The sequence below is a fragment of the Silene latifolia genome, chromosome X (assembly GCF_048544455.1).
Source record: "Silene latifolia isolate original U9 population chromosome X, ASM4854445v1, whole genome shotgun sequence".
Taxonomy (NCBI): domain Eukaryota; kingdom Viridiplantae; phylum Streptophyta; class Magnoliopsida; order Caryophyllales; family Caryophyllaceae; genus Silene; species Silene latifolia.
Genome location: NC_133537.1, coordinates 43,342 through 67,202, shown reverse-complemented (window position 1 = coordinate 67,202; position 23,861 = coordinate 43,342). Strand labels below are relative to the sequence as shown.

The window sequence follows — 23,861 nt, the reverse complement described above, 5'->3', positions numbered from 1 at the left end:
GAATGAAAAGAACTCTAGTGTAGAGAAAGTGAAAGAGGGTATTATAAGGAGGAAGACAATGTAAGCTTAGAGAAGTTTTGAGTTTTATTGCTGGGATAATTACAATACAATGATCGAGTGTATTTATACTAATACAAGAATTCTAATTTCCTAATTTAAGTTAAGGAAATATAATATTCACCCGAGTATCCCTTTCTCAATTTACCAAATTGTATAAGTTTAATATAGAAATAAGATTTGTACTTACTAAATTGTGTGACGGTTTATTTACCTAAACGACGGAACTACCAAATCATCAATAATGGACTGTACAACTTTTGTTTTATACTTCTCTATTATAAAATTTGTCATGATCTAATATAACTAATCACGATTAGAATTTAGAAAGTGTAGTTATATGGAAAGTTTAACAAGAGTAATTTAGGAATTATTTCCAATAGACAAAATTATATTATTAAAATATAATAAGAGGACAAAAATCTATTTCAGCCGAGTTGTGAGTCCAGGCTAAATGCACACTGAAGAGGAGGTCATCTTCCTCTCTTCAATTTTTTCTAATTTTTTCATTGGTCATACTACTTTCTCTTTTCACTACCTAATTTCCCACTTTTTTCATCCTCTTCCTCTCTTCTTCTCCACATCAAAGAGGATCTTATTTCCTCTCTTTTAAGTTATGAACTATGATCAAACTAGATCATGATGAATGATAGAGGATGATTAGAGAGATAAGAGATAAGAGAAGAGAAGGAAATAAACGAATGAAAGAATTGAATGATATTCTGTAGAATTGATCATCTGAACTTATTACATGATGAGTATATATATAGGTAGTTAGTTAAGTCGGTTAGTCTAACAACCCTAACAACTTATAACTAACAACCTATATTCCACATCCCCCCCTCAAGATGGAACATCTTGATACAATTTAAGGCCTAATTTGGCAACAAAGAAATGATGCTCCTGTTTTCCAAGAGCTTTAGTCATCAAATCTGCCAGTTGCAGTCCACTCCTAACATGCTGAGTGTATAAGAACCCCTCCAACTGCTTGTCACGGACAAAATGACAGTCGATGTTCAAGTGTTTAGTCCGTTCATGAAAGACGGGATTCATTGCTATGTGCTGTGCAGCTTTATTATCGCAATACAAAGGTATTGGCAGCTTGATTTCTACTCTGAAATCCCTGAGTAACCCTGCCAACCAAACCAATTCACTGGTTGTATAGGACATACTTCGATATTCTCGCTCTGCGAACTTTTTGCTAACCGTCACTTGTTTCTTGGTTTTCCATGAAACCAGGTGAGTCCCTAGAAATATACAATAACCACTTAACGACCTACGACTTGATGCACATGAGCCCCAATCAAAGCATCACTTAGGCTTGTAAAAGTAAGTGATGCAAAGAGATGAATAAAAGAGTCCAAAGATTCACTTTGTCCCCTTAAGATATTTTATCGATCTTTGAGTTTTTTGCTTGATAGTGTGGTTCTCTTGGCTGGCTTAGAAATTGACTTAAATGCTGCACACTGTAAGCTATGTCTGGCCTAGTAAGACTGAGATAGAGGAGCCTGCCCACAAGCCGTCTATAAACTTCAGGATCAGGAAGTAATTCACCTTGGTCAATGGCAAGCTTTAACCCCTTTTGCATAGGAAAGGATGCAACTTTGCAATCCTCAAAGCCTGCATCTTTAATGATGTCCAGAACATACTTTCTTTGGTTCAACATAATACCAGAAGCATTTCTAGCAATCTCAAGCCCTAAGAAAAACCTCATCTCACCCAAATCTTTAATGGTGTACTTAGAATGCAATGCTGTCTTCAAGGATTTTAAAGCTTCTAAATCATCACCAGTGAGTAGAATGTCATCTACATAGACTAAAACCAGTGCCAATTTATTGTTTATTGGATTCTGCAGAGTAAAAAGGGAGTAGTCCTGCTTAGACTGCACATAACCCAGCTGAATCAAAAATTTTGACAATTCCTGGTTCCATTGCCTGGATGCCTGTTTCAGGCCATATAGGGACCTTAGAAGCCTACAAACTTGACCTTTCCTGGCCTTAGTATAGCCCATGGGAGGTTTCATGTAAACCTCTTCATCAAGATACCCGTGTAAAAATGCATTATTAACATCTAATTGGAAAAGAGGCCATTTCCTTATGGCTGCAACTGCTAGCAAAGTTCTAACAGTAGTAAACTTAGCCACGGGAGAAAAAGTGTGCTTATAGTCTTTATCCTTTATTTGATTGAACCCCTTTGCTACAAGCCTAGCCTTGAACCTCTCCACAGTACCATCAGCTCTATGTTTAATCTTGTATACCCACTTACTACCTATAGCTTTTTTATCCTTAGGTAGATCAGTTAATATCCAAGTATTATTCTTCTCAAGTGCCAATAACTCTTGGTCCATTGCTGCTATCCATCTGGAATCTTTGTTGGCTTGACTGAAATAGCTAGGCTCAAGCTCTTGGATTACATTTGACAGTGATGAAACATAGCCAGGATCAAAGGCATCAAGCTGCTTAATTACAGCAGTATGCAAAGCTGTGGACACAGAAGGGCAATGATATCCAGAGAGCCTACTGGATGTCTTTCTTGTCCTGCTGGACTTTCTAATATCAAGTGTACCTGAAGAAGGTACAGACTGTACAAACACATCTCTACTGCTAGATGGGGTTGTACTAGGTAAAACTGTAGGAGAATTTATATCTGTAGTAAGGTTATCGGTCTCATCTGTAGAGTGACCATATTATTTGATAAACCGATTCTCGATTCCTTTACAATATCAAGATCGAAATAAAATCAGAGAGAAATGCTTGAACACCTTTGGCGCTTTTATAAGGCAAATAATGTTCATAAAAAACTACATCTCTATTGACAAAGACATCATGTGTCTCTAAATCATAGAGTTTATAACCCTTCTGAGCAGGTGGATAGCCTATGAATAGGCATTTTCTAGCCTTGGGCATAAATTTATCCCTGACAGTAATGGGTCTAGTAGCATAACAGAGTGATCCAAAGACTCTTAATTCATCATATACAGGTTTTGTATTAAACAATAGCTCATGAGGTGTCTGCCAGTTTAGAACAGAAGATGGTAGTTTGTTAATCAAATATGTAGCGATAAGTAAGCGATCTCCCCGAACTTAATAGGTAGTTGAGCATGAAACCTAAGAGCTCTAGCTGTTTCTAATAAGTGTCTATGCTTTCTCTCCACCCTACCATTCTGTTGAGGTCTACCAACGATGCTCCTTTGATGCACAATACCTTTTGAAGCAAAAAATTCATGACATTGTGTCTGAAAGAACTCAGTTCCATTATCAGATCTTATGACTTTGATTTTAGCATTAAATTGTGTCTCCACTAGGTTTACAAAGCTTATAATTAAACTAGGAACTTGTGTCTTTTGTTGTAGTAAAAAAGTCCAGGTACTCCTGGAATAGTCATCCAGAATAGTTAAAAAGGAATGAGCCCCAGTCCTATCAGACTGTTTATATGGCCCCCATAAATCCATGTGCACAAGATCAAAACATTTAGCAGCATGTGATAAACTTCTATGAAAGGGCAAAGAATGGTGCTTGGCCAGAAGACAAGTTTCACAGAACATTTTATTAATGCTTTTCATCAAAATAGGATTTACATGCTTTAGTTTTTCTACAGATGAATGACCAAGTCTAGAATGAAAAAGAGCTACATTTATCTGCTGAACATTATTAGTTGTACTTAAACTAGTTGTATTACAAGTTTTTGAAGTAACATTATTCCTAAGAATGTATAAATCTCCAGTTCTTTTACCAATTGCAACAGTAGTATTACTTGAAGGGTCCTGAAACAAACAATGACTATCGAGAATACAACAAGCAACTTAGACACAGGAAATCGGCTTGCCAACAGATAAAAGATTAGGTTTAAAATCGGTATAAGCGTACATCATATAGAACAATATGTTGGGTCGATATATCTTTGTTCGATTTTATAAACTGGTTTCAATGTGCCATCAGGTAAGGCTACAAATAATGGTTGTGTTAAAGTAATAACATCATGTAAGATGGAAGCATCTCAAGTCATATGGTCGATGCTCCAAATTTCAATTACCAGTCCTTGTAAAAGAAAAAGCCATAATTAACGAAGAACAAGAAGGAGAGATACCCGCAAAATGGCTAAAAGCCCGAGAACTAGGTTCACCGGTTTGAGAAGAAGAAGACTTGTCGAGATAAAGCCTGGAGAACCTTGGTCATTACTGAGTTAACAATGCCTTGCACAACATCGTGAAACTTGTGAAACCCGAGAATCTGAGTAGTATGAGAAGGCTGCAGCAGTCGAAAGTATCTTTGATAAGCTGGTAATGACATCCTGTGCATTATAACCAAAAGATGTAGGATAAAAGAGACCCCCATTAAAGAGAACTAGGACCACAAACAGTACATATTCAAAGAACCTGATTATGACAAGTCGCTACATTATTAGCGAGTTTTTGAATTGCAGGATTTACTGATCCCAACAAAGATTAGCGACTTTCTTGGCTTGCTTAGCTTTCCAAGCTTTGAATTTGTAGCAATGCTCAATAATGTGACCCTTAATGTCACAAAATAAGCAAGTCCAGTTACAAAACAATCCTCGCTTTATGATTTGATTTACCACACCGAGCACATGGCACAACAAACGCCCAAGAACATTAGCTCGACCGAAATTATCCTTAGATCTCTTGCTTTTTGCATTATCATCACAGATTTGTGATTACCAAATCTCTTTTTGGCAAGATAAGCAACGATCTCAAGAACAAGAAGATTATTGTTATCATTAATGGATTTTTGCCTCTCAATCTTTTGCAAAATTCCTAAAGCACGATTTATGGGAGGAAGGGGTTCCATAGACAACAAAGAAGATTGAACTTGTTCATAACCACCATGTAAACCCATCAACAGTTGTATTAACTTGGATTGGGTTTCCCTTTCCACCAATCGTTTGAACATATTGCAACTACACTTAGCCATAATCCCGCAAGTACATTGAGGCATAGGATCCATGTGATCTATGTTCTCCCATAATCCCTTGATTTTGCCATAATAGTCCAACAAAGAAGCATTTTCTTGTTTAATATTAGCAAGTTCTTTCTTTAACTCGTACAATTCTAGCACATTAAGCTGACCAAAACGTTCAAGTAATTCTGACCAAAGATGCTTAGACGACTGAGTATATTGAAAACTATCATGCAAATTCTTAACCATAGAATTTTTAATCCATCGAGAAACAAGTATATCACAACGAATCCAAGCATTGTACCTCTTATCTGATTTGTCAGGAAGAAGGCATTCACCAGAAATAAAACCAATCTTGTTTTTGGAGAGAAGAGCCTGAATGATATCCCGCTGCCATTGACGGAAATTAGACCCATCAAACAGAGTTTCAGACAATTTCAACCCAGGTTGATCAGTTGGTGACAGAAAGAATGGATCATCGAGAGGAGAATAGAGAGAATCTTGATCAGCGGACTGAGAATTTGTATCAGCTGACATGATTATGTATTGAGATAAGAAAAACAAAGAATTGATTCAAAGATTTAACAATGAATATATGTGTTTGATTGATGCGGAAGCGTTTTATTGGATCGTTAAACCACTGATACCATATGAACTATGATCAAACTAGATCATGATGAATGATAGAGGATGATTAGAGAGATAAGAGATAAGAGAAGAGAAGGAAATAAACGAATGAAAGAATTGAATGATATTCTGTAGAATTGATCATCTGAACTTATTACATGATGAGTATATATATAGGTAGTTAGTTAAGTCGGTTAGTCTAACAACCCTAACAACTTATAACTAACAACCTATATTCCACATAAGTAGTCCCCACCACCCATTTTTTCTCTTATTTGGCACAAGGGCCAAGACAAGGACATCCTCCATTTATAGAGGATGTCTTCCTCTTCCTCTTTAAAGAGGATGCAAAGAAGATGTTGCCACATTGAAGAGGATATCCTCTTAAAACACTCTTTCATCTAAGAGGATGGACAATCCTCTTCAATGTGGAAAATTTGCGAAATTCATTTACCATTATTACTCCGAGTCACAAGTCTGACAACCCTCAAATTACAGCGGCCTTTTTTGTGATGACAATGCCGAAACTTCATGTACAATACTTTGATTAGAGCTCTTTCCACTTCTGGCGACATTCGATTACACACAAGAACCCAATAACTTCATGTACAATACTTTGATTAGAGCTCATGCTAGCTCTCAACACCCTTATAAGGCTCTGTTATTGTTTGTGGAAATGTGACACCTGGGAAGCATACGTTTCCGTTTCTGTTGAAGGGCTGTGCTTGTTTCATTTACCATTTGGGACGTGCACGTCAAGTGTTTGATGAAAGTCCTGACAGGAATTTGAGTGTTTGGACGCATTTGATTTGCGGGTATGCGCAGAATAATTGCTCGAATGAGGCGTTGTTGTTGTTTGATCGGATGGTTAGGGATGGGATTGAGCCAAATGGAGCTACACTTGCGTCTGTTTTATCAGCGTGTGCTGAGGAAGGGTGTTTGGTGGTAGCCGGTAGGGGAAAGGATTGAGAGTTTTATTAGGGAAAAGAGTGATGATTCTTGGTACTGCGTTGATTCATATGTATGTGAAGAATGGAGCTGCTGCTAAGGCTAGAGATGTCTTTGAGGGTATGAAAGAGAAGAATGTCGCGACATGGAATGCTATGATTCATGGGTTAGGTGTTCATGGACATGGAGCTGAAGCTCTTGATCTTTTTCGCAAGTTTGAGGAGGAAGGATTTGTGCCCAATGGCATTACTTTGGTGGCAGTCCTATCTGCTTGCTGCCATGGTGGGTTTCTCGAACAAGGCCGTGAGTTTTTTCATTCGATGAGAACACGTTACAAAATTGAGCCCAAGTTGGAGCATTACGGGTGTATGGTTGATTTGCTTGGAAGACAAGGAAAACTGCTCGAGGCAGAGCAATTGATACGAAACATGGAATGGAAAGCAGATGTGATGATTTGGGGATCTTTGTTGAGCGCCTGTGCGAAATGTGGGAATGTTGAGGTTGCTGAAAGGGTTGCGGAAGAGCTTTTAGCTTTAGACAGGAATAATCATGGAGTTCGTGTAGTTTTGTCCAATATGTATGCAGAGGCTGGGAGATGGGACGAAGTTTCGAGGTTAAGGAAGGTGATGAAGGAAGGAAAGTTAAAGAAAACACCAGGTTGGAGCTCAGTCGATTGTGGTGGTTGATGTTTTATTTTTTATCCATTAGATTAAATCTTTACAAGTATGAGAATCTCTTCGAACTGCCTGGTAGACTTGACAGTGGGCTATTTGGATTGTGTCCCGGTCAGGTTTTCCGGGTCAGACTGTTTTTTCTAGGTTTACTGCCTGGTATCTGATGAGAGAGGATTTGTTCAGGGTTGATGACATTGCTCACTGACATTATTAAGCCTGGTGTATACTTTCGAATCATCTCTGAGATTGAATTTTGTCTGATTAAAAGTCGAAAGTTTCTGAACAAAGACTTCTTCCAAGAGCTTCTTCATTCTGACTCACCATATACCATTGTAATATTCTATATGTCAGACATGACGAGGTTGACCCAAAGTGAGGCTTTTCAATTCATGCGAAAGACGTTTTTTTCACAGGCTATGATAGTTCGAACTGGTCAAGGAGTACAAGAAGTGCGTCACAAGGGGCCTTGCCTCCTGTTGATTTCTTTTGCAAAATGCATCAGACGAGGTTTCTCTGGCTCAATTGGTTAGTTTTGTTATAATTTCTTCATTTTCATATGATTTATCTCTCCCAAAGACTCTTAATTTTGAAGACTTGTGGTTTAAATTAGAAGATTTGCAAATTATTTTATCATAAATAAGGCGTACCGAGAAGCTCAGTCTGTACATGCTTTATTAGGTGTTTCTGCAACGTATTTATTTCACATATATACAATCTTGAATACAACAGTTTGTAAAGAGCCATACAATCCAGCATAATATATACAGTACACTAGTACAGGATCTTACCCCCAAATTTCTCCTGTAATTCCAACAGTTTAACCTGCATTTATGTATAGCAAGGATGCTTAACCACAGCTACTCAGCTAGCAATTAACGGCAACTGTTAATTACCGGTCTTTTAAGAGTATCAATCTGAACCACAGCTCCGCTTTCCAGTCCTCTGATAAATCCTCCAGCTGACTACCAATTCTTCACCTGGTGGGCATGACTCATGAGGTGGTATTAGATTCATTTTAATTTACAAAACATCTATGTTACTCAGATAGTCAGCCAGACTCAATATGAGCGTGTGAAGCTGGTACGTATCCAAGTGTCAGACTTGGCAAGACTTTCAACAAGAGGGAGACTGTAAGGGGTCATGTCTTCATAACATAAATATATTCAAAAAATAAATACTCCGTATTAGTTTTAGAAAGTTAAATAGAGAAATGTTGGAGAAACAAGGCTTGAACATAGAAATGTTTCCTACAAAATCTTATTTTCTACCATTGTCATACGAGCTTCCCTTTTAGCTCTCTAGAAGAAACATCAGATTGATAAGGGTCGAACATGGATTCCATTCCCACATTCATGAGTATCGTGCCGAATACAAGTACTGCCGTAAAAGTGAAGAAGAGTTAAGGTAACATTGCATATTTGCATGACATATCAGTTATCAGTTATCACCATGTTTCCTTCACCTTAATACATGATACTCCGTATATAATTATATACCATATCATTCTCAATTCCAGAGTACTACCATGAGTATGTGGCACAAAAATTCAAAAACATGGGCTAGAAACCAAGCAGATTAGAATGTATTTATGGAAAAAGTGTTGTTTAAGACACTAACCATGGGAAATATGAATGTTACTAACAACTGCTCCTTGTCCTGCAGAACAATCTAAACCTTATGCAATGCGCTGTTTTGCGTTGCACGCTTGAGAAGAGTAGTGTACTCGCGACCTCTTGACCATTCATCAATCTCACGTGCTCTCAAGACTGGAAGAGGGTGTGAAAGTTGCCTTGTTTGAGCATTCCTGACAGAAAAGTTTTATTGTTGCTAAATTCAAGGGGAGTCCTTCAGACAAAAAGTTAATGACTTGCATCCAACCTTGAAGCTTACCTTATATACCAGCCTGTTAGGCTAGATGAAGCTTTATCATAAGAGCGAGCTTGCTCCAGAAATGCATCTACATTTAGTTGGTCCGCCATTGAAGGACAGCCCCCAGAGAGTTTCATCAGAACTGATATGACAGTCTCTTGTAAGACCATCCAAGGGAGAAGAAAAAAGTCAGTTATATATTCTACTGTGAGAGTAATCAGAGGAAACTGAAAGGTCAGAAACCATGGTGACTACGAATTATAAGAAGCCAAAGTTCAAAGTGAAAAGTTTATTCATGTACACCTCAAAATGGAAACCAGGAAGTTTATTCATGAACAGAAGCATTAATTAAAATTAAAAAGACAGAGTGCATAAATTCGCAACATCAAACCTTGGGATCTTGAGCAACAAGAAGGGCAGCACGATCACAAGTTAGCTCTGCAGCTCGAAGCCAGCGAAACAACTGTTCCTCTATGCTTTGAGCAATTAACCCACCTATTCCTGCAATCAGATACAGAGCTTAAATTTTCACAGACGAACTGAACCACCTTAATGGTGATGGAAATCAAACATATAAATGTGCACTTTCATAGCAGACACACTATATTTGATATCTATCATCTATGTGATACTATGTTCATACCTTAAAAGTACAAATGAAGGAGATATATAAGCTGTAAACAAATAAATCAATGTTACTTACCAGGTATTGTGTATGCTCCGAGAGCTAGGATATTAGCATATGTCAGCCATAACCCATGATCACATTTCAGATGACCCAACTCATGGGCTAATACAGCCTGTTGAAAATTGAAATAATCTGATTAATTTTGTGTTAAGTCGTGCTCGTATTCTGACTAATATATCCGTTATCACAAATTCACAGCTGATAAGTTTAGGCTCCTCAGAGAGCGGGATACAAGCAGAGAAGGTAAACAGACAGGAGACAGGAAGAGAGTATGTGAATACCTGCAACTCTTTACGTGTCAAAAGCTCAATAAGACTCGTGTGAACAACAACGAAAGGCCTTTTACCACTGATGGCTAAAGTGTATGCATTTGGTGTAGGGCTCTGACGAACGTACAAATCAGGAGGCTCAACATTCAGTATTTGTGCAGCCTCCACCATCAAATTGTGCAGTTCAGGAAGCTGATTTGGCATAGTCGAATGAAACAGATGTTATGTGTTTGAGGAAAATAAGCTTCATCAGTCAAATATAATGCACATTAAAATTTTCTCCAAGTAAATCCATCTCCTACAAGAGGCAGCTTTTGCTGATATGCACGAATCTCTTTTTAATAGCTCAAGCACACATAACCGGCAACAAATACTGAAATACTAGTATTGACTCTAACTTGGCTAATTGGTTCATTTTGACAACATGTTAACCATTCTCAACCTCTGTAACAAATGTGAAATGGCAGTCAACAACGGCAAAGCGTAGAGAATAAGCAGTCATATCCAAGGAGACAAGGAGAAAGGCAGTTGAAATCAAAAACGAAAATGTAAGGGAATATGCATGCTTGATTTTGAGTAAAAGTTTATCAAACAATCACCTGATCTTTAGATACAAGCAGTGAAGTCCCAATGTTCTCAAGATACATGACCTGCTCCGCGATAGATCCTTACGTTCAGAAAAAAAAAAAAAAAAACTATGAGTCACTAATAGATATTGCATTGTATGATACAACATAGTTACTATTGTCATTTTTGGATAATCATTTGCCTATCTTTGATTAAAGTCATTAAACTACACCTCACATATAATTAATAAATAAACATAAACAAATAAATAGTCCACTGCTTGATTGAACAATTACCTAATAAAGCCTTGCCGATTTGATCTAATCCGGGAATTGCTCTCAATATAAGCGTGTTCTGATTTCCCCAAATACATTAAAATAATCAAATAAATACTTCAGCAGTTCAACCAAATACAATAATATCAATTCTCCATCCGTCTCAATCATTTGTTTACCTTTGATTAAATTATGCTTCAGTCCTCACAATGAATAAAAAAGAAAACAAATGATTGAGACGGAAAGAGTACAATAAATATCATGAGAAAGTAGTGTAAATTACTTGTCGATCAAGAGGATGCCTGAAGTCATCAGCATCAAGATTACGGAAAACAACAGCTGAAGAGGAAGAAGCAGCAGCAGCTTTGCAAACTGAAATGCTGACCCTCGAATGTCGCGCTGTGGGACCAAAACGCAGATTCGATGAGGAGGTAGGTAACTTGGCGCGAAAGCAACAAAAAGGTTGTTGAGGAGAAATGCATGCTGAGGAGAGAGAAATAGAAGCCGCCATTTTTGTATGCTTGCTTGGTTCCAAGAGAATAACAGTGTACTGTGTGTACAAGACAAGTTCGATTTTTTTATTTGATTAATTTTGGGAGGTTACGGATGCTTAATGCTAGTGTGATTAGTGTGTCCATGTCGACTCTTTTTGGTGGTTCTCCTTCTTTTGCGTTGCCGCCTTTTCCTTCCCACCTCCCTTCCTTTCAATACAAATTCTTATGTAAGACGACATTATCCGTCTTAAACTTGACGGGTTAAGTATTAGATAAGACAAAATGATAATGCATAGGAGTTGTTTGGGAGGTCGTATCGGATCATGTTTCTTTTCCTCCCAATTTTTCTACCACCTGTTAGGGTCATTTCATGAGTTACCATATTCGATTTTCAACCCTAATCAAGAAGTATTCATCTATTTTTATGAAGGATCTGATTTTCGTCCGAGACTCGTTTATCGTGTACCGGCACCCTCAAATGTCCTTCGTTGCTCTTCAAAATTTGTGTCGCTGCTTTATCTCACCTGAGGAACCGTCCGTATGATTTAGAGACATTTTTGTTCCGAGACCCTGGAATCCCGAAAACCGTATATTATACACTTAAATTTGAGCCGTTTAGGAGCTCGTACTGGGTCATGTTTCTTTTTTCTTCCAATTTTCCCACCACGTGTCTCGGGTAGTTTCAAGAGTTATCGAATTCGGTTTTAACCCTAAATAACAAGTTATCATCTATTTTTAAGGTGTACATGATTTTCGTATGACACTAGTTTATTGCGTAACGGCACACCCAAATGTTCTCTGTTTCTTCTCAAAATTTGTGTGGTTGCTTCAGCTAACCCGAGGAACCGTCCGTTTGATTTACGAACGTTTTTTTTCCCGAGACCCTAAAATCCTGAAAACTGTGTATTACACACTTAAATTTGAGCCGTTTAGGTGGCCATACCGGGTCATGTTTCTTTTCCTCCCAGTTTTCTCACCACGTGTCTGGGGTCGTTCATGAGGCAATGTATTCGATTGTTAACCCTAATTAAGAAGTATTTATCAATTTTTAAGGAGTACCTGATTTTCGTCTCAGACTCGTTTATCGTGTACCGCCATCCTAAAATGTCCTCTCTTTCTTCTCAAAATTTGTGTGGCTGCTTTATTTCACCCGAGGAACCGCACGTATGATTTACAAACATTTTTGTTTCAGGACCCTAAGATCCCGAAAAATGTATATTATGCACTTAAATTTGAGCTCTTTGAAAGGTCGTACAGGTTCATGTTCCTTTTCCTATTAGTATTTCAACCACGTGGCTTGATTTTCAGCCCTAAATAAGAAGTATTCATCTATTTTTTAGTACTTGATTTTCACATGAGACTCGTTTATTGGGTATTGACACCCTCAAATGTCCTCTGTTACTTCTAGTAATATGTGTGGTTGCTTTATCTGATTTCAAGAACTGCCCGTATGATTTACAGACAATTTTGTTCCGGGACCCTAAAATCTCGAAAACCGTGTATTATACACTTAAATGGAGCCGTTTTGGGAGCTCGTACCGAGTCATGTTTCTTTTCCTCCCAATTATTCCATCACGTGTCTGAGGTCGCTTCATGAGTTATACTGTTATAGTATTCGATTTCAGCACTAAATAACATGTATCATCTATGTTTAAGGAGTACCCGATTCTTGTACGAGACTAGTTTATCGTATACCGACACACTCAATTGTCCTTTATTTTTTCTCAAAATTTGTATGGCTGGTTTAGCTGACCCGAGGAATAGTCAGTATGATTTACGGACGTATTTGTCCCGGGACTCTGAAATTCTGAAAACCGTGTATTATACACTTAAATTTAAGCCGTTTAGGAGGTCGTACCAGTGATGTTTCTTGTCCTCCCAGTTTTTCCACCACATCTGTTGTCGCTTTATGAGTTACCTTATTCGATTTCAACCGTAAATAACAAGTTATCATCTATTTTTATGGAGTACTCGAATTTCGTCCTAGATATGATATATAGATTTTAGAATAGAAAAAAATCTGGGCTTGGATGTGGGAGATCCACGTCCAAACCTTGGCTTGGATGAGGAACACGATGTTTCTACTTAGGTTTGACGTGGGAGTTCCTTGTCCAGGCCTAGGTTTAGAAATGGAATACCCATGTTCTAGCCTATGTAGAGACATCGGAGATGTCCATACTTGGGTTGAGGTGTACGAGATTCACGTCTAACCCTTGATTTCAATTTTTTGTTTTGTTTGAATAACCATTCGAGACATTTGCTTTTTTACTTTAATATCTAAGTATAGTTATACTTGCACAACACGACACGACACATTATGGGTCGTGCCTGGGCCGTTATTTCCATTTCACTTGCACGAAACTTACATTCTTGTGGCTGGGCCGGACCGTGCCGTGCCATTTTCTACTCCTAGCACGACTTTTCAGCATGGCCCACTTCCAACTGTATCTAGTCGTCCTTGCCAAATATTACCAATATACCCTCAACCAGTTATGTACGGATTTTTATAAAAAGGAAAGCTTATCCTAAAGGATAAAACCGTAAAAAGATGGCAACAAATCAGAAAATTGAAAAAGGGGGGATAGTCTAACACACAATCACGTTGTCCGTCTTTAACTGCGGTAAAAGTGGGGATAAATCTACCCACTTAAATACACACCTTAACATACCCTTTACATTCTCTCTCTTCCTATCTTCCTTCTTCTCCACTCACTATTTCTTCTTCTCTCCTTCCTTATTTGGGGATTCCCCAAATCTAGCCCCTTCTACCTTATTTACTCTGGTATTTTTTACTCTTTTACTCTCCTTCGATCTACTCTTTTTTCACTATTTACTTATTACTCTCTTGTTTTTGGTAATTTTTGAGGTTGATTTGTTTATCATCATGTTTTATGTTTGATTTACTGTTCATATTTTTTGTCGGTTGATTTGATTGTAATTATTTAGGGGTTTTACTCAATTGTTGTTTATTAGTCTAGTAAAGGTAGGTAAATAATTGTAAAGATTGTATTATTGTTTGTGGTAATACACTAGTTTTGAAAATTACCTTATCATGACCTCTGGCCCAAGGCCTAGTTGTGTTGAAAGTTATCCTGAAAAACTTCTGCTTGTGTGGATGATGGCTAGCTTAGCTTATGGAGTCTGTAGGTATAGTCGCGTCTTGCGTTTGTGTATCGATTGGTTTATTGTTGTTCACTTGTTTCGAACAACCAAGTCAAAAACAGCATTTTATTGGGTAGTCCGCTGTTATGTTTGTTTCATTGCTTATTTTGAAGAGAGGTCAAAAACAGCATTTTATTGGGTAGTCCGCTGTTATTTTTGTTTCATTGCGCCAGGAAGACATATAGAAGGTAAAATATCTTAAAAAGAGTACATGATAGATACATTTCTACTTCTAGAGTTCTAGGGATATTTTGTAGTTGAGATAAACAAGGTTCTTAAATTCATTAGAAATCAATATGACATGATTGTTTCACTCGCTAAACATAATTTTAGGGTCATTTTGATGTCCAGGTTAGGTATTTACATGTCATGCCAAAAAGACTGTTATTTTTGTTCATTAATTCTGATATCAGGGATAACATAATTTTAGGGTTGTTTTGATGTCCAGGTTAGGTACTTACATGTCATGCCAAAAAGACTGTTATTTTTGTTCATTAATTGATATCAGGGATAACATAACTTTTGGGTCGTTTTGATGTCCAGGTTAGGTACTTGCATGTCATGTCAAAAAGACTGTTATTTTTGTTCATTAATTCTGATATCAGGGATAACAACCGCGTGATCCAATTAATCAAAGCAGTTGTCTATTTTATACTTTGATAGTATATAAGTAGTCAATAACGCATGGATTTACGAAAGAGAAATAACAAGAATAGGTCGTGAGTTTGACGACTAGTTCTCAGTTGGATTCTGCTATCATCATTTTATGTGTCCCTAGTTCTGAACTGTTGCGGTACCTGTGGTCATAGGCCGTCAGTTTATGTGAGATCGTGTACAACTTTCTTAGCTATGCCTCAACTCTCAATGTGTGCAAAAAAAAGCATTAGTTGTTTGATTGTTTACATGCAAAATGATACGGAGTATTTTTTTATTCTCCACATTTTGTTATGGAACATTTTCAGGTTTGAAAATTCTTATGAGTTCTTAATTTGTAACAAACTTGACAGTTTATCTCTTGAATGAAGTGAAAGGGTTGCAGGATGGACAATATGCACAGTTATTGGCAACTGGGTGATGACCTTCGTGGACAGTCGAGAATGTCGGAAGATCACAAGTGGATGATGGTAGCTTCAAAGCTAGCTGAGCAGACAAGACCAAAGGGAGAGCGCACTAACAATCTTGATTTTTCGAAGGGAGTTGCTGATATGAGGCTAAGGGATAGATTCAGCCTTCAAGAAGACAACAAATTTGAAAGCCTCAACTTTAACATGTTGAATCTGGACACCAAGGGTCCTGATTATTTGAGCAAAAGCGCCTTCAGAAATAACATGAACATTATGAATCCTGCCTATCAGAAGAGCAATGTAAACCTTATTGAAAACATGCCATTTAACAAGGCTAATATCAACAATCACTTCAACAAGGAGTCTATCAACAACAATAATAATAATAATATCGAAAATGCCAATGAGAAAAGGTTCAAGACCTTGCCTGCAGCCGAAACACTTCCTCGAAATGAGGTTCTTGGTGGGTATATCTTCGTGTGCAACAATGATACCATGCAGGAGAACCTAAAGCGACAGCTTTTTGGTAATTTTCATATCCATAAATCTCTCCTTGTATAACCATTTTCATATGGAGTAGTTATTTCCCTCTCGTCATCTCTTTCGTCTTTCCTCTATCCAGTATCCACCACAACGACCTAGAGCTGTTCAACGGTGCGGGCCAGCTCGGCCCAGCCCGCATCAGTGGTCTGGGTTTTGCAAGCCCAGCCAGCCCGCATGCCTGTCAAGCCCAGCCCGCCCCTATACCTGGGCTGGGCCAGTGCCCCAAATTTCCAACCCAGCCGGCTAAAAATTCAAAAAACACTAAAAAACACTATGGGCCGGGCCCGGACTAGACATTATGGTGTCCAGCCCGGGACAGCCCCTTTTAGTGCCGGGCCTGGGCCACAAATTGATGACCCAGCCCAGTGTACCCCCCTACAGCCACCACCACTACCACTTACTTTCATTTGTTTTCCCTCCATTACTCTCATATCTATTACTGGGCAGTCTAAGCAAGCCATAAGACAAGATAACTATCTGCTAATTTTGTTTTGTTTGTAGCGTGAGTGGTGATTGCTAATCAATTTATTTTCAGGCTTACCACCTAGATACAGGGACTCTGTTCGAGCAATTACACCAGGTTTACCCTTGTTCCTGTACAATTACACAACTCATCAGCTTTATGGAATATTTGAGGTCTGTATTTATCTTCTTTGTTGTCCATTATCTTTATTATATCAGTAATTTGTGTATGAATTTTGAATACAAAGTTTGAAGATTTGCTTATAACTAGTGTACTTGTGCCATCTACAATTATCTTTAGTTCTAAATTATTCAGAAACATCCTAGCTGCACTGAGATTTGGTGTCACACTGGCAATCTAAACTCTTAATAGTACTGTCAATAGTGAATAGACCAGTGAACAGACTTGATCTCTACGATTCATTGGGGCCGCGGTTTATGTGGAGCTGAAAATTCTGGTGGTTGTGCAATGTGCACTGTATGGACCCTATATTGTGGAGCTGCCTTATTTTTTTTACTTCATATAAATGATCTAAGAAGAATGTAACATTTTCACATATGAATCATAACTCAAAGGGAAGTTTATGCTTGGTTGGCCTCCATCTTCTTAAGTTAAAAATCCCATGGTCGCGTGCAACAGTCTCCTTGTTGCTAACTTGCTACTTGCTATTGAGGTCTGACTGTTTGAGTAAAGATCTGACAGATATTGCAATGATCAAATTTATAGTGACTTTAATGAGTATAAGCAAAACAGTTTAAGTTTATTGTTCGGACAATTAAGATTGATCTTCCAATATTCTTATCAATGTATCATCTGATTTGCTCCTCTTTTATTGACTTTTGATAGGCATCCAGCTTTGGGGGTTCAAATATTGACCCAACTGCATGGGAAGATAAGAAATGCAAGGGTGAATCAAGGTTTCCTGCGCAGGTAAACACTATTGATGTTATCACTGCTAATTTGTTTTCATTTTTTATGGAGCCTAAATTATGATTGAATAAAGCAAAATGACTCGCTATATTGGATGCGCTTCTTTTTATTGTGAAATTGACGCCATTTGATGTGATTCTCGATGTGATTTTCATTATGGGTCATCCCTCTCCCTGTTTTTAACATGGGTAAGATTGCGTATATGTAAGATCTAAATTTCCTTACCCAACCATCCGTGGGAGCTGTACGTTGTTGCTGTTGATGTTGAACTCTACCTTTTGATTATCATCATTCCATTGTTAATTTGATTCTGCCAATCTAGGTGAGGATCCGCATCAGAAAGCTGTGCAAAGCATTGGAGGAAGATTCTTTTAGGCCAGTTCTCCATCACTATGACGGTCCCAAATTTCGTCTTGAACTCTCAGTGTTGGAGGTAAATGTCATTTTGCGTGATTCAATCACACGTCCATACCGGAATATGATTATATATCTTGATAAATGTATGGATAAACTTTGTATTGATGGTTTTGAAAATGATGCTGCTTTTACAGACCCTTGAGTTACTTGACCTCTGTGAGCAAGCTGGAGTGTAAATGTTGGAAGCTGACACGATCTGCTGTGTATCTGTAATGTGCGAGCCAAATTTTTCTGTGAAGCGCAAGCTTGGAAGATCATTCTGGCTTGGTCAGGTTTTTATTAAGGTGAAATAGTAAAGGTGTTTTGACTAGTTAATAAGACATCACTTGTGTTCAGGAACATATATTGTAAGATGCGGCGAAAGAGTGATTCTAGCTCTCTATTAAGGAAACAAAAACGAATTGAACAAGCCATGTATCTCTATCTTGTGATTATAAACATAGTCTATGATAGTATGCTTGTGTACAAGGCTATCGCTCCAGTGGAAATAGTTGCACCCTTGTTTTTACTTTCGGATTCTTATGTTTGTTGAGAAAACCAGTGTGTGAAACATATGAAGTGTGAGGGTGAAACTTTTTTTTTTTTGGTCAAGAGTGAGTGTGAAACTGTGAATGTACGATGGTGCAATTTGTTTTCAATTTTCTCAAAAAAGAACGCGTTTCCCCCCCCCCCCTACCACAACCATAATTTATGTTCGCATTTTTTCGTTGTAATCTCAATAACAATGCTGTAATGGCTTTGTAACTCCTCGAATAAAAAAAAAAGTGAGCAATTGAATGACTCTTAAGACGGGTTCCCCGTCTTACGATTAAAATGGGTCAATATACACCCACTTGCTTACATTTTTAAACTGGGAGGAAAAGAAACATGACCCGATACGATCTCTCAAACGGCTCAAATTTAAGTGCGTAATATACGGTTTTCAGGATTTCAGGGTCCCGGAACAAAAATGTCCGAAAGTCGTACGCATGATTTCTCGGGTCAGATAAAGTAACCACAATTTTTAAAAAGCAACATATGACATTTGAGGGTGCCGGTACGCGATAAATGAGTCTTGGACGAAAATTAAGTACTCCATAAAAATAGATGAATACATCTTATTTAGGGCTGAAAATCGAGTGCGGTAACTCATGAAACGACCCTTACACGTGATAGAAAAACCGGAAGGAAAAGAAACATGACTCGATACGACTTCCCAAACGGCTCAAATTTAAGTATACACAATTTTCGGGATGTTAGGGCCCCGGAATAAAAATGTCCGTAAATATTACAGAGGGTTTCCGGGTCAAATAAAGCAGTCACACAAATTTTGAGAAGAAACATAAAGCATGTTGTGTGGCATTTTTACATGATCTGAGAATCCTTTTGTGTGATTTCCGTAGAATTTTATTCCGGGACTCTGTAATCCCGAAAATCGTGTATTATATACTTCAATTTGAGCCGTTCGGGTGGTCGTACCGGACCACGTTTCTTTATCTCTCGGTTTTTCAACGACGTGTCCGACCGATTATCCGACGTTTGACGAATGATGGTTTATCGCATACCGACACTCCCATAAGTCCTCCGATGCTCCTCAAATTTTGTGTGGCCGAGCTATTTGATATGAGCAACCTTCAGTGTGATTTCTAGAGAATTTTTTTCCGGTACTCTGATATCCCGAAAACCGTGTATTATACACTTCAATTAGCGCCGTTCGGGAGGTCGTACAAGACCACGTTTCTTTTTCTCTCGGTTTTTTAACCACGTGTCCGAGGTCATTTATGGAGTTTCCTTATTCGATTTCAGGTCCAAATAACGAGTATAAACCCATTTTTCACGATTATCCGAGGTTCGACGAATACTGGTTTATCGCATACCGGCACTCCTAAATGTCCTCTGTTGCTATTCAAATTTTATGTGGACGCTTTACTTGATATGAGGAACCTTTAGTGTGATTTCCAGTTAATTATTTTCCGGGACTTTGATATCGTGAAAACCGTGTATTATACACTTCAATTAGAGTCGTTCGGGAGGTCGTACTGGACCAAGTTTTTTTTTCTCCCAGGTTTTTAACCACGTGTCCGAGGTCATTCATGGAGTTTCCTTATTCGATTTCAAGTCCACGAGTATTAATCCCTTTTTTCACGATTATCCGAGGTTCGACGAATACAGGTTTATCGCATACCGGCACTCCTAATTGTCCTCCGTTGCTCCTCGAATTTTCTGTGGCCGCTTTATTTGATATGAGTAACCTTTAATGTGATTTCCGGAGAATTTTTTTCCGGAACTCTAATATCTCGAAAACCGTGTATTATACACTTAAATAAAGCCGTTTGGGAGGTCGTACCAGACCGCGTTTCTTTTTCTCTCGGTTTTTTAACCACGTGTCCGAGGTCATTTATGGAGTTTCTTTATTCGATTTCAAGTCCAAATAACGAGTATTAATCCCTTTTTCACGATTATCCGTGGTTTGACGAATACCGGTTTATCGCATACCGGCACTCCTAATTGTCCTCCATTGCTCCTCGAATTTTGTGTGGCCGCTTTATTTGATATGAGTAACCTTTAGTGTGATTTCCGGAGAATTTTTTTCCGGAACTCTGATATCCTGAAAACCGTGTATTATACACTTCAATTAGAGCCGTTCAGGAGGTCGTAATGGACCACGTTTCTATTTTCTCCCGGGTTTTTAACCACGTGTCCGAGGTCATTTATGGAGTTACCTTTATCTATTTCAAGTCCAAATAACGAGTATTAATCCATTTTTCACCTATTATCCGAGGTTTGACGAATGCTGGTTTATCGCATACTGACACCCCCAAATGTCTTCCGTTGGTGCTCAAATTTTGTGTGGTCGCTTTATTTGATATGAGGAACCTTCAGCGTGATTTACGGAGAATTTTTTTCCGGGACTCTGATATTCAGAAAGCTGTGTATTACGTACTTCAATTAGAGCCGTTTGAGAGGTCGTACTGGACCACGTTTCTTTTTCTCCCGGTTTTTTAACCACGTGTCCGAGGGCATTTATGGAGTTACCCATTTCAATTTATGTCCAAATAACGAGTATTAATCCATTTTTCACGATTATTCAAGTTTCGATGAATGCTAATTTATCGCATACCGGCATTCCTAAATGTCCTCCGTTGCTCCTCAAATGTTGTGTGGCCGCTTTATTTGATATGAGGAACCTTCAGTGTGATTTCCGGAGTTCTAGGACTTTGATATAGTGAAAACCGTGTATTATACATTTCAATTAGAGTCGTTCGGGAGGTCGTACTGGACCAAGTTTCTTTTTTTCCCCGGTTTTTAACCACGTGTCCGAGGTCAGTCCTGGAGTTACCTTATTCGATTTCAGGTCCAAATAACGAGTATTAATCCATTTTTCACCGATTATCCGAGGTTTGACGGATGTAGGTTTATCGCATACTTACACCCCCAAATGTCTTCCGTTGGCACTCAAATTTTGTGAGGCCGCTTGACTTAATATAAGGAACATTCAGTGTGATTTCCGGAGAATTTTTTTCCGCGATTCTGATAACCCGAAAACCGTGTATTATATACACTTAAATAAAGCCGTTCGGGAGGTCGTACCGGACCACGTTTCTTTTTCTCTCGGTTTTTTAACCACGTTTCTGAGGTCATTTATGGAGTTTCTTATTCGATTTCAGGTCCAAATAACGAGTATAAACCCATTTTCACGATTATCAGAAGTTCAACGTATACTGGTTTATCGCATACCGGCACTCCTAAATGTCCTCTGTTGCTACTCAAATTTTGTGTGGCCACTTTACATGATATGAGGAACCTTCAGTGTGATTTCCAGTTAATTATTTTTCGGGACTCTGATATCCCGAAAACCGTGTATTATATACACTTCAATTTGAGCCGTTCGGGAGGTCGTACCGGACTCAGTTTCTTTTCGCCCGGTTTTTCAATCACGCATCCGAGGTCATTTTAGGAGTTAACCTATTCGATTCAGCCTAAAATAACGAGCATTAAACGAGCATTAATCCATTTTTCACGATTATCCGAGGTTCGACGAATGCTGGTTTATGGCATACCGGCACCCCCAAATGTCTTCCGTTGCTACTTAAATTTTGCAAGGCCGCTTTATCTGACCCGAGAAACATTCTATGTGATTTCCGGATAATTTTGTTCCGGGACCCTGGAATCCCGAAAAACCGTGTATTATACACTTCAATTTGAGCCGTTCGGGTGGTCGTACCGGACCCAGTTTCTTTTTCTCCCAGTTTTTCAATCACGCGTCCGGAGTCATTTCAGGAGTTAACCTATTCGATTCAGCCTCAAATAACGAGCATTAAGCCATTTTTCACGATTATCCGAGGTTTCTCGAATGCTGGTTTATGGCATACCGGCACTCCCAATGTCTTCCGTTGCTACTCAAATTTCGCATGTCCGCTTTATCTGACCCGAGGAACGTTTATGTGATTTTCGGAGAATTTTGTTCCGGGACCCTGGAATCCCGAAAAACCATGTATTATACACTTCAATTTGAGGCGTCCGGGAGGTCGTACCGGACCTAGTTTCTTTTTCTCCCGGTTTTCAATCACGCGTCCGAGGTCATTTCAGGAGTTAACCTATTCGATTCAGCCTCAAATAAGGAGCATTAAACGAGCATTAATCCATTATTCACGATTATCCGAGGTTCGACAAATGCTGGTTTATGGCATACCGGCATCCCCAAATGTTTTCCTTTGCTACTCAAATTTTGCAAGGTCGCATTAATCCATTTTTCACGATTATCCAAGGTTCGACGAATGCTGGTTTATGGCATACCGACAACCTTAAATGTCTTCCGTTGCTACTCAAATTTCGCGTGGCCGCTTTATCTGATCCGAGAAACTTTCTATGTGATTTCCGAAGAATTTTGTTTCGGGACCCTGGAGTTCCGAAAAAACGTGTATTACACACTTCAATTTGAGCCGTTCGAGAGGTCGTACCGGACCCTATTTCTTATTCTCACGGTTTTTCAATCATGTGTCCGAGGTCATTTCAGGAGTTCACCTATTCAATTCAGCCTCAAATAACGAGCATTAAACGATCATTAATCCATTTTTCACGATTATCCGAGGTTCGACGAATGTTGATTTATGGCATACCGGCATCCCCAAATGTCTTCTGTTGCTACTCAAATTTTGCGTGACCGCTTTATCGACTGAGGAGCTTTTTATGTGACTTACGAGAATTTTTTCCCACGGAATCTAGAAAAATCGTGTATTATACACTTCAATTTGAGCAGTTCGGGAGGTCGTACCGGACCCAGTTTATTTTTCTTCCGGTTTTTCAATCACGCGTCCGAGGTTATTTCAGGAGTTAACCTATTTGATTCAGCCTCAAATAACGAGCATTAAACGATCATTAATCCATTTTTCACGATTATCCGAGGTTCGACGAATGTTGATTTATGGCATACCGGCATCCCCAAATGTCTTCTGTTGCTACTCAAATTTTGCGTGACCGCTTTATCTGACCTGAGGAGCTTTCTATGTGACTTCTGGAGAATTTTTTTCCGGGACCCTGGAATCCCGAAAAATCGTGTATTATACACTTCAATTTGAGCAGTTCGGGAGGTCGTACCGGACCCAGTTTATTTTTCTTCCGGTTTTTCAATCACGCGTCCGAGGTTATTTCAGGAGTTAACCTATTTGATTCAGCCTCAAATAACGAGCATTAAACGAGCATAAATCCATTATTCACGATTATCCGAGGCTCGACAAATGCTGGTTTATGGCATACCGGCACCCTCAAATGTCTTCCGTTGCTACTCAAATTTTGCAAGGCCGCTTTATCTGACCCGAGAAACTTTCTATGAGATTTCCGGCGAATTTTGTTCCGGGACCCTTGAATCCCGAAAAACCATGTATTATACACTTCAATTTGAGTCGTTCGGGAGGTCGT

The 23,861-nt window shown here is 38.7% G+C and overlaps 3 protein-coding genes and 1 pseudogene across 5 annotated transcripts; 2 read left to right on the top strand and 2 right to left on the bottom strand.

The window, feature by feature from the left end:
• Positions 1-900: 900 nt before the first annotated feature.
• On the bottom strand, positions 901-5,510 carry LOC141621949 (uncharacterized). The gene is made up of 7 exons (XM_074438058.1): positions 4,633-5,510; positions 4,224-4,347; positions 3,635-3,820; positions 2,819-3,068; positions 2,623-2,703; positions 1,525-2,538; positions 901-1,190 (listed from the first exon to the last, which is right to left on the bottom strand). The coding sequence occupies exons 1-7, from the start codon at positions 5,508-5,510 to the stop codon at positions 901-903; spliced, it is 2,823 nt and encodes a 940-aa protein (XP_074294159.1).
• Positions 5,511-5,761: 251 nt separating this feature from the next.
• LOC141621943 (pentatricopeptide repeat-containing protein At5g56310-like) lies at positions 5,762-7,318 on the top strand (annotated as a pseudogene).
• Positions 7,319-7,825: 507 nt separating this feature from the next.
• On the bottom strand, positions 7,826-11,497 carry LOC141622084 (plastoglobule-localized metallopeptidase 48, chloroplastic-like). The gene is made up of 9 exons (XM_074438140.1): positions 11,174-11,497; positions 10,912-10,969; positions 10,648-10,715; positions 10,061-10,240; positions 9,795-9,891; positions 9,483-9,592; positions 9,113-9,246; positions 8,840-9,026; positions 7,826-8,199 (listed from the first exon to the last, which is right to left on the bottom strand). Exons 1-8 carry the CDS (start codon positions 11,399-11,401, stop codon positions 8,891-8,893), a joined length of 1,011 nt encoding a protein of 336 aa, XP_074294241.1. The 5' UTR covers positions 11,402-11,497; the 3' UTR covers positions 7,826-8,199; positions 8,840-8,890.
• A 2,552-nt stretch (positions 11,498-14,049) lies between these two features.
• On the top strand, positions 14,050-18,431 carry LOC141622083 (B2 protein-like). Of its 3 annotated transcripts, none has more exons than XM_074438137.1 (6): positions 14,050-14,166; positions 15,572-16,136; positions 16,689-16,789; positions 17,463-17,546; positions 17,869-17,979; positions 18,098-18,431. In XM_074438137.1, the coding sequence occupies exons 2-6, from the start codon at positions 15,587-15,589 to the stop codon at positions 18,137-18,139; spliced, it is 888 nt and encodes a 295-aa protein (XP_074294238.1). In that variant the 5' UTR covers positions 14,050-14,166; positions 15,572-15,586; the 3' UTR covers positions 18,140-18,431. The 3 variants fall into 3 exon arrangements, with proteins under 3 accessions (XP_074294238.1, XP_074294239.1, XP_074294240.1); XM_074438138.1 differs by having other exon boundaries at positions 14,061-14,166; positions 15,554-16,136; XM_074438139.1 differs by having other exon boundaries at positions 14,061-14,582; positions 14,660-16,136.
• Positions 18,432-23,861: the final 5,430 nt, after the last annotated feature.

Excerpts from the sequence above, each read along its gene's own strand:
- LOC141621949 (XM_074438058.1), bottom strand. The coding sequence starts at position 5,510 with ATGTCAGCTGATACAAATTCTCAGTCCGCTGATCAAGATTCTCTCTAT. Across the intron at positions 2,704-2,818 it reads GCCTTATAAAAGCGCCAAAG|ATATAAATTCTCCTACAGTT; the intron begins GTGTTCAAGCAT and ends ACCTTACTACAG. Across the intron at positions 1,191-1,524 it reads TAGGCCAGACATAGCTTACA|GGTTACTCAGGGATTTCAGA; the intron begins GTGTGCAGCATT and ends TTTGGTTGGCAG.
- LOC141622084 (XM_074438140.1), bottom strand. The coding sequence starts at position 11,401 with ATGGCGGCTTCTATTTCTCTCTCCTCAGCATGCATTTCTCCTCAACAA. Across the intron at positions 10,970-11,173 it reads GGCATCCTCTTGATCGACAA|AACACGCTTATATTGAGAGC; the intron begins GTAATTTACACT and ends TGGGGAAATCAG. Across the intron at positions 9,593-9,794 it reads CGGAGCATACACAATACCTG|GAATAGGTGGGTTAATTGCT; the intron begins GTAAGTAACATT and ends ATCTGATTGCAG.
- LOC141622083 (XM_074438137.1), top strand. The coding sequence starts at position 15,587 with ATGGACAATATGCACAGTTATTGGCAACTGGGTGATGACCTTCGTGGA. Across the intron at positions 16,137-16,688 it reads CCTAAAGCGACAGCTTTTTG|GCTTACCACCTAGATACAGG; the intron begins GTAATTTTCATA and ends ATTTATTTTCAG. Across the intron at positions 17,980-18,097 it reads TTGAACTCTCAGTGTTGGAG|ACCCTTGAGTTACTTGACCT; the intron begins GTAAATGTCATT and ends CTGCTTTTACAG.